Raw genomic sequence first — 9,497 nt, forward strand, 5'->3', positions numbered from 1 at the left:
GGAGCTAGAGTCCAACCTCCCCTCCTGGCTCAGACGCACCCCTGCAATGGACACTAACTGCTGAGCCTGGAGGCGAGGGTGTGCAGAGGGGCACCATCTCTCTCTGAGAGCACCTCTTCCCCTCTCACCTCCTTCCAACCAGGGAAGTCTCACCAGAGAATTCTAGAGCCTCGTGGGCAGTCCTGGATGAGCAGGGGCAGCAGGCCTGTCCAGGAGGGCTTGATGCCCACCCCAGCCTGATTCCTGCCTCTGCTCCCCTCTTCCTCAACCTTAGGAATGGGCCTCAAAGCTGAGAAAAGACAGGAAGGAGAACATGGCGCCCCACCCCTTCTAGATGCCAGGCAGGGGGTGAGGGGGGGGAAAGGGAAGTGGTTACAGGGTCTCCAGCTGGGGCCTGATCGCCTCCAGCTGCCCTGAGAGGGTGCCGTGGGGGAGGAGACAGGCAGGCAGGGAAGGAACAGAGGAGAAGCAACATCACTACAACTAAAAAGCCACAACCCCAAACAAAACAGCCTGGGAATTGAGGATACCAACACAGCCAGCACCAAAGAAAGAAAGAGGGGATGGGGCTAAGAGCCATGGGGGAAAGGTGCAGAGTGGGGGAGACAGAGGCTGGAGGAGAGGCCATAGGAACAGGACAGGCAGGGAGAGGAAGTCAGGGAAGGAGAGAGACGGGAAAGCCAGAGTGAGGAACAGGAGCTGTAGGTGGAGGCAAAGGCGGCTGAGAAGAGCGGGCGGGGGGCCTGGGGCAGGCAAGTGCCTGAAAATATAGTTTTATATATTTATATTTATATCTCACATTCCACACATCAACTTACTAAGGGGCAGAAGGCATGGGAGGGAGGGAAGGGAGGAGGCAACACTAAGGTGGGGCTCCAGCCAGTGAGAGCCTCTCACTCCCCCAGCAAAGCTGGGGCACCCCAGCTTCTCACCTCCTCCTACTGAGCCTCCGTGGGATCCAAGCGGGGCCATGCAGAGGGTTTGTGGGTGCGGCTTCACCTAGGGCAAGGACTCTGGGGGAGGGGGACAGGGAGCAGGATTCCCGAGCCAGGACCCCTGGGCTCATCGAGTTAATTCCTTGAGAGCCATCTGGGGATAACCCTGGGGCTGGGAGGGGCGCACCCAAGACCCCTGGCTGGGCTGGAGGCCAGCAGTCAGTTGGGCAGGGTATCGAGTCCCAGGGAGGCTGCATGCTGCTTGGCCCGAAGCCGCAGGTTCTCGATGCTCGTGGTTTTACTGTTCAGGGCAGCTGAGGCAGGTGCCAGGCCTGCTGGGGGCGCGGGCAGCAGCGGGGACCCCCACACGCCCTGGTGGGCAGCAGCGGCTGCTGACAGGGACTGGTAGTATGACTGGCAGTGCAGTGAGCCCAGGGGGGCCATGTTGACGCCCAGGTAGGGCACGGCGGCCGCAGCAGCAGCGGCAGCAGCAGGGGCCGGGCCCCCTACTTCGAAGGATGAGTAGTGTACCAGGTTGTTGGTGGCCGCCATGTGCTGACGGAATTGCTCCTGCAGACGGAAGAGGCTCAGGGGGGATGAGGAGTAAGAGTGGGAGGGGCCCAGGAGGCTGCCCCCCGGAGCTGCAGGAGCCAGGGCCAGGCCGCCTGGGGAATCTGCAAGTAGAGAACCAAGGACTCAGGACAAGGGCGCTGGTCTTCCAGGAGGGGCTCCCTAGCTTTCCCACCCCCTTGGTACTGATGGCACTGATGGCTTTGGCTGAAACCATATTCACCCATGTCAGCCAGGACACCCCCTGCGGCATCCCTCAGAATCCTGAGAGCAAGAGCAAGGAGCCCAGGCTTCCTGAGGGAGCCCCAGAGACCCTGCCAGGGCTCCCACGTGTGGTTTCTTGGGAAGAGTCCCTTTTCTTTTCAAGGGCCGTCACCCGCTTCCCCTCTCCTGTCAGTGGCTCCCTCTAGCTCTCAGCTCACAGCCCCATCCCTCCCTGCCTGTGCCTCCTGCCAGAGCTCTGTTCCTTCAAAACCACGGCTCTGAGTCTCTGCTGCATGTGGGAATCTCAGGTACCAATATGGTACTCACCCAATATGCACAGGCACATCTATACTGGTTGTTAAAATACAGGAATGTCTCCAGAATGGTTGACAAATAGCTTTTGCCCTGAGTTCTCCCAAGGACCCCTCCCTTGCCACCCAGCCCCTCCCCCTGAATCTCCAAGACCTTCCCATGGTTCAGCAACTAAAGAGCGACCACCTGGCATAGGCCCAAGTGCATTGTGGTAAAGGCTGACTACCCCCTGCTCTGACCCACCTCATATACCCAGGCCCCTGTCTGGCGGTTCTCCCTGGGGGGCCCTGCCCACGCACAGCACCTCCAGCCTCACCTGCCTTGGGGCTGCCCCTCTTGCAGGCCAGCGCTTTGCTGTCAGCCCCAGAGCTCTTCTCAGTTTTGGGATCCTCAGCTCCTGCCCGGGGGTCCTCCTCCCGGTCTGGCTGGTCCTCAGGGGCTGACTCACTGGCCGACTGCTCAGACAGGCTCAGGTGCATCTCAGTAGGGGGGTCACCAGTGGGCAGGCTGGGGGGCTGCTCGGTCTCCAGCTGGCTGTCTGGGGTTGGGGCCTCAGCCTTGCCTTCCCCATGGGAGCCCTCAGCCTCTTTCTGCTTCTGGAGCTGCTCTTTCTGCAAGCTGCGCTGCTTCTTCCGGAACTTGGCCCTGCGGTTCTTGAACCAGACCTGGGGGAGGAAAGAAGGGGAGTTGTGGAGTGGGTGCTCTGGGCAGAGAGGTGCATGACAATATTGCCCCTGCCCCACTAGGAAACACCCCCTCAATCCCTTCTAAACTCCCCTGCTGTCACCGAAGGTGTTCACAGAGGCAGCAGGGACTCTGGCACTGAGGGCTGAACTGCTGGCTCCTAGACAATGGGAAGCCAGACTGATGGGCTGGTGCTTGTCTGCAAGGTCTAGTTAAAGGGGCGGGGCCCTACCTGCACCCGGGCCTCAGGCAGGTTGGTGCACATGGCCAGCCTCTCACGCATCACCACATCCGGGTAGTGAGTCTTCTGGAAGGTCTTCTCCAGGGCCTCGAGCTGCTGAGCAGTGAATGCTGTGCGACTGCGACGCTGTTTGCGGTGCTGGGAGCCATAACGGGCCTCCAAGATGATGTCTTGAAATGTACAGCCGTTGGAAGACAAGGAGAGGGGGCCCATTTAATTATGGGAAATAGGTTTTAAATTCTACTCTGCTCTGACCCACTACAGACACCCAGACTCCTGCCAGAGCTGAACCCTGGCCCTTTCCTCTTGGGAAGCACCCCTCCCCTCTCCATAGGGCTGGGCTTTCAAGGTTGTACCACCCATCACTCACTATCAGGTCCACCGAGGTCTAACTCATCTCCATGAACAGCTGTCAGGAATGTGATTGAGGTGGTGGGTGGGCATTGCCCTAAGATCCGTTAAGTCCCAGGATACTTTGGGTATAATATTCTGAATCTACATGATGCTAATGATCTGTGATTCCAAGTCACAGAGTTTCTAATGTCCTGTGACAGTGGTCGGCAAACTCATAGTCAACAGAGCCAAATATCAACAGTACAACGATTGAAATTTCTTTTGAGAGCCAAATTTTTTAAACTTAAACTTCTTCTAACGCCACTTCTTCAAAATAGACTCGCCCAGGCCGTGGTATTTTGTGGAAGAGCCACACTCAAGAGGCCAAAGAGCCGCATGTGGCTCGCGAGCCACAGTTTGCTGACCACTGTTCTATGATACCCTATGACCCTTAGAGTCTGGATGCCAACAGAACCCTGGCCCCTGACCAGGAGAAGTCAGGCTGTGAGCTGGGACTTTTCTGCAAGGTCTGGATGGGAGAGGTCTGCTGGGCAGACGGTATCCCCTGGCCCTTGGCTCCATCTCTGCTGGTGTGAACCTCATCATTCCAGCGGGCCTGTGAGTCTCTGCAGGTGGGGTCTGATGCCTCAGCCAGAGAAAGCCTGGCCCCTGGCAGGGCCCTGAGAGCACAGTTTTGACCCTTCTGGCTGTTTCCTCGAGGAGGAAAGGACAGAGACCAGGTTCTAACCACTGCAGGCTTGGAGGGGAGACAGGGTGGAGCACTGTTGATTTAAGGAAACCACCCGGGATAGATGCCTGCCTAGGGCTGGTGTCCAGTCTCCAGCCCTTCTGCTTGACTCACCGCTGCAGGATGGGCAGGAGCCTCTCTCCCCAGCCTCCCATCACCTGCCTGTGCTGAAGGAAACCCGAGTTGCCAGCCCTGAGCTCCAGGAACTGGAGAGTCACTCACAACACTCTCGATGGGGGAGAAGGAGGCAACCGGGTGTCCAGGAAGCCTTGGACTTTGGGCTGCTCCTTCTTCAGTTTAAACAAGAAGCCCTGAAACCCCCAAACCAACACTAATACCAGCCTGGACTGAGCCCTGAGCTCATGCTGGTCACCCTGGGGCAGGGGACGAGTGGGGATCCCTCGGTCAGCCAGGCCCTGTTTGAGAAACAACAGCCCAGTATCCTGTTTCTGGCTCCACGGACTACAAGGGGCAGGTGGTCACAGCCTTTGAGGCCAGGCAACCTCCTGCTGGAAGCCCAGGCCTCCATACAAAGGCCCCTCTGGAGCGCATGCCCCTCTTGCTCAAGAATTAGATAATTGGGGGAGCGCTGAATCCTCCAGTTCCTCCGTGCCCTCTTCCCAGAAGAGGTGGCCTCTATCCCTGACTCCTCCTTTCTGGGTCCTGGCAGGGTCCAAGATCGCACCTCTATGCAGGCAGGGTCCTCATATCCCACCCGGGGCCTATGCTCATGCGAGTCCCGCTCCTTGACCTTTTAAGGCCTGGCTCCTGCTCCATGACCTCTAGGAAGCCTTCCCTGACTACAGCAGCTGGTCATATTGCTCTGAGCAGCCCTACCACTTGGTCCTGGCCACATTCCTCCTGCCATGCCATCTCATGGGTCAATAGGCACCTGGTCTCCTTAGGGGTGCCCATGAATCCTCTGAGCATTGCCTGGCACAGGGCTGGGCCCACGTGTAGTCAACAGCGCCTTAAGGTTTGACCTGGGACAGGAAGGGGGTGACATCACCTCCCAGCAAATCACACTCCTCTCCTGTGCCATCAAATCCTTCCATGCCCACTGAGAGGCTGTCAGGACAGGGCAACGATCAATTTAACCAGGGGCTGGGGTCGGGGGGACCAACCTGTAGCCCTTCATGAGCACTTACCTTGGGACTTGGGTAATAATGACCTCTGAGCACTTACTGAATATTTTACATTAAGTTATCTCAAATAACTTCCCAAACATCCTATGGATGAGCACTGCCATTGCCCTCTGTTTACAAAGGGGAAACCGAGGCTCCGGAAAGACAGGTGAGTGGGCAGATCCTGCAATGACTGCAAGTCTGTGACTTCAGAGCCCATAATTGTAGCCATATGTTATGTTCCAACCCTCTGCCCCACCTCTGCCTAAATGTAACCTGTATGAGCCTCAGTTTCCATATCCATAAAATTGATATAATAACCTCTTCTTATCAGGATTGAATAGTTTGATGCAGAAAATGAGAAAGAGAGAGAGAGAGAGAGAGAGAGAGAGAGAGAGAGAGAGAGAGAGAGCCTCATACAGTGCCTGGCACATGGGTATATGAAACATGAGAGCCCTCATATTTATATGACGCCCTGCGCCTGAAATATCCTCCCTCCCCTGGGCACTCCAGCTATTTCCTGGCTGTAAAATTCTGGGCTAGTCTCTTACCCTCCTACCTAAGTCTCTTCATCTGTGAGACAGGCTAATGAATCCCTCTCAGGGTTGTTAAGGGAATTTGAAGGCATAGGGCCGCTCCAGCGCCCAGCACAGTGCTGGCAACCACACCTAGGGGTGCTCTGGATAGCCTCACCTAGATTTTGAATTGACATCCCTTTCTGTTGCTAAGTGACCTGGATCTTCTCGAACTTCCCAGAGGAAACTTTCCCAGTGCTCCCTCCCTCCTATCTCTGCCTTCCAGAGCCTCCTCCACTAGACCTCTCCTCCACTCCCAACCTTCCTAGTCCCATCCCCACAGCTCTTACCAGCCAGGCGCTCAGCCAGTGTAAGTGCATGCACTGATGGCCGGTAGTCCGGGGCGTGCTGGGCCTGCTGGGCCGCCTGCTGGTGCAGGTTGTACATGGCACTGAGTGAGTTCATGGCATGCAGTGAGTAGCCATTCACCCCGTAGTGCTGCATCGCGGCATGTGCCTGCAGACAGGAAAGAGGGAGAGGTGACATGAGGCAGGGTGTCACACACTACTCTGGGAGAGACACAACCCCCAGCCCAGACCTTGGACGGCCACATCACCCCCAAGAGGTTCTGCCACCCATCGGGAAGTGGCCCATCTTGCCCATGTCTAAGAGTATGAGAGTTCCTGTACTTATTTCTTCATTCACCCATTCATTCATTCATTTACTCAGCAGGGCTTGTGCAGGGTTTAATGCTCTAGGCTCTGGAATCAGACTCCATGGCCTGGAATCTCACTTAAGTCACTTAACTTCTCTGACCTTCAGTTCCTCCATCTGCAAAATGGGGCTAATAACATACTGATCTCATGGGGTTGTTACAAAGATTAAGAGAAGCTTTTACAATAGGGCCTGGCAGGCAGGATGTGTTCAGAAATGAGACTCATTGTGATTTGTCAATCCATTTGCTGTTTTATGCAGTCACTTCCCCACTTACCCATCTAGGCACTTACTCATTTGAACTTTCATCGATTCATTCAACCAACATTCACTGAGGCCTACATGGGGCCAAGTCCAGAGCTGAATTGAGGACCTTGAGGCATTTGCTCTGATGTAACCCTAATGTGTTACATAAGAACACTATTGTTATGACTATTATATATTATACATTCACTACCATTACCTCCCTTCGTTCTTACCATAGTCCCAAGAAGCAAGCAAACCAAGAACAATGAATCCCATTTACAGATGAATCTACTGAGGCTTAAAGAAAGAGCAGTGACATGTCAAAACCACATAGCCAATTTGGGGCCTTCCCCACCCCCATTGCTTCAACCTCATTCTTTAGTGGCCAGTTCATCAGTGAATACATCCCTCCTACCGAGATGGTTCAGATCAACATGAGGCTGCCAAGGTCCCATCAGCCCTGGTCTCCTCCAGACCCTCACAGTCCTCATCTGAGCACCCACCCTGTGTCAGTCTAAGAAGTCATCTTTGGAATATGGCCCAATATCTGTAAACTCCCAAAGGCACAAAGATGTTTCCTGTTTCTGGAGTGTGGTGGGGGAAGGCAAGGTTGAGGCAATGGAAGGTCCATTTGATAAGAGGAAGAATGTAGCCAGGTGTCCTAGCTCCCCACCCTCACTGAAATAGACACAGGCTATCCAGAACCAAACATCTGCAGCATGCGTGCGTAAACACACAGAGACAAGCACATACACGTTTCATGCGCAAACACACATACACAGATAGTCTTTGAAAGGCATTCACAGAAATAGTCATTCGCACACAAACTCAGCAAGTCACAAATTCAATGTCATTATTCCCACAGGGCCGCACACAGACATTCTCAGAGACATCTATCCATGCAGCAGGTATATCCACACACAAACATCACACACATACACACATTCACATATTACACATGTTCATTCAACAAATATTTATTAAGCAGCCATCTAATAAGTACCAAACAAAGCCCCTGCCTTTGTGGAATTTACATTCCAAGGGAGGGGGGGCTATATAACAACAAATAAAAAATGTGGTAATGTCAGCCCGGAATAGTGCTCTGAAGAAAAATAAGGCAGAGGAGGAGAATAACAAAGAGAAAATGCAAGCCCCAGCCGGGTGGCTCAGTGGGTTGGCGCATCGTCCCCAGATACCAAAAAGGCTGTGAGTTCTATTCCCGGTCAGGGCACATACCTAGGTTGGGGGGTTGGTACCCAGTCAGGGTGTGTGAGAGAGGCAGCCGATCGATATTTCTCTCTCACATCAATGTTTCTCTCTCTCTCCCTTCCTCTCTCTAAAATTAATAAACATATCCTCAAGTGAGGATTAAAAAGAAAAAGAGAAGATTATTTTAGGATGTATGTTCAGGAAACGGCTTGCTGATATTTGAAGTAAGCCATGAGCAGCTCTGGGGGAAAGGCAGAAGGAACAACAAGGACAAAGGTACTGAGACATGAACAGCTAGTTGCGTGTGTGGAACAGCAAGAAAACCAGGGGGGCTGGAGCAGAGAGAAGGCGGGAGCTAGTGGAGGAGAGAGGCTGGAGGGAGAGAAGGGGGCCAGATCCCGGAGGGCCATGGCCCTTTGTGAGGCGTTTAAATTCTATCCTGAGTGTGATGGAAGCTCCTAGAGGGTCTTGAATAGGGAGTAACATGATCCGATTTGTTGTTAAAAGCTCATTGTGGCTGCTGTATGGGGAACAGACTGCAGAGGGTCAAGAAGAAGAGCAGAGAGACCAAGCCCCTGCAGAAGTCCAGGCCAGCAGCCGTGGAGATACCTGAAGGGCAGTGGGGGTGGAGGTGGAGGTGGTGAGAAGTGGTCAGACTCATGACATATTTTGAAGGCAGAATCGACATGATTGTTGATACGTTGGTTATAAAGTGCCTGAAAAACAGGACAAAAAAGGATGACTCAAGCTTTTGGCCTGAGCAACTGAATGAAGATGGGTCATTTCCCGAATCAGGACTATTGAGGGAAAAGGGGGTCTGGAGGGGGAAACAGAAATCAAGGTTTTAAGGGAACATAGTAAGTGTGAAATATAGATCCAACTTCCAAGTAAGAATATTGAATTGGCAGTTGGACATACAAGTCAGGAGCTGAGGAGTAGATTTACAGATTTCTGAGTCAACACTCACACATAACAGCTACCAAAACATTTACTTGCGGAAGCCCACTCTATGCACCATAAATATGATTCCCGCCCCCCCGCCCCCCGGCAAGGCAGAGATCTAAGAGAATAGAATGACAAACATGGCAACATAATGTATTTAAACATTGTACAATAGCCCTGGTGGGGGGCTCAGTTGGTTGGAACATTGTCCCATACACCCAAAGGTTGCGGGTTTGATTCCAGTCAGGGTATATACTTAGGTTTCAGGTTTGACCCCTGGTCAGGGCACGTACCAGAGGCAAATTATTAATGTTTCCCTCTCACCTCTCTCTCTCTCTCTCCCCCTCTCTCTAAAATCAATTTTTTAAATTGCATAATAGGATACACCATAAACAATAAACTTAAAAAAATATTTACCATATAAATGACATGCCAAAATTGATTAAAATATAATAGCACAAATAAAAATAAGAGACCATTTATAATATATAAAGAGCTCTTATATAGAAGCAAAAACATAATCATCTTAAATAAACGATGGCTCAGTAAGTAGACACCTTATTAAACAAGAAACACAAATAGCCATCTGACATATGACAAAAAGCACAGCCTTACTTGTAACCAAAGACATAAAAATAGAAATAGTAAGGTATTTTTTTCACCAATCCAATGAGCAAATATGAAGAAAAATTATTACCCAACGTTATCTAGGAGGGTGGG

General features: G+C 52.5%; 1 protein-coding gene across 2 annotated transcripts; it reads right to left on the bottom strand.

Annotated features, from left to right (window-relative positions):
• Positions 1–1,154: 1,154 nt before the first annotated feature.
• On the bottom strand, positions 1,155–8,849 carry DMBX1 (diencephalon/mesencephalon homeobox 1). Of its 2 annotated transcripts, XM_008139353.3 has the most exons (5): positions 8,832–8,849; positions 6,019–6,182; positions 2,938–3,133; positions 2,338–2,686; positions 1,155–1,609 (listed from the first exon to the last, which is right to left on the bottom strand). In XM_008139353.3, exons 2-5 carry the CDS (start codon positions 6,168–6,170, stop codon positions 1,155–1,157), a joined length of 1,152 nt encoding a protein of 383 aa, XP_008137575.1. In that variant the 5' UTR covers positions 6,171–6,182; positions 8,832–8,849. The 2 variants fall into 2 exon arrangements, with proteins under 2 accessions (XP_008137575.1, XP_008137576.1); XM_008139354.3 differs by lacking the exon at positions 8,832–8,849 and having other exon boundaries at positions 2,938–3,116; positions 6,017–6,179.
• Between the last annotated feature and the right edge of the window lie 648 nt (positions 8,850–9,497).

The sequence above is a fragment of the Eptesicus fuscus genome, chromosome 9, assembly GCF_027574615.1.
Source record: "Eptesicus fuscus isolate TK198812 chromosome 9, DD_ASM_mEF_20220401, whole genome shotgun sequence".
Lineage (NCBI taxonomy): Eukaryota > Metazoa > Chordata > Mammalia > Chiroptera > Vespertilionidae > Eptesicus > Eptesicus fuscus.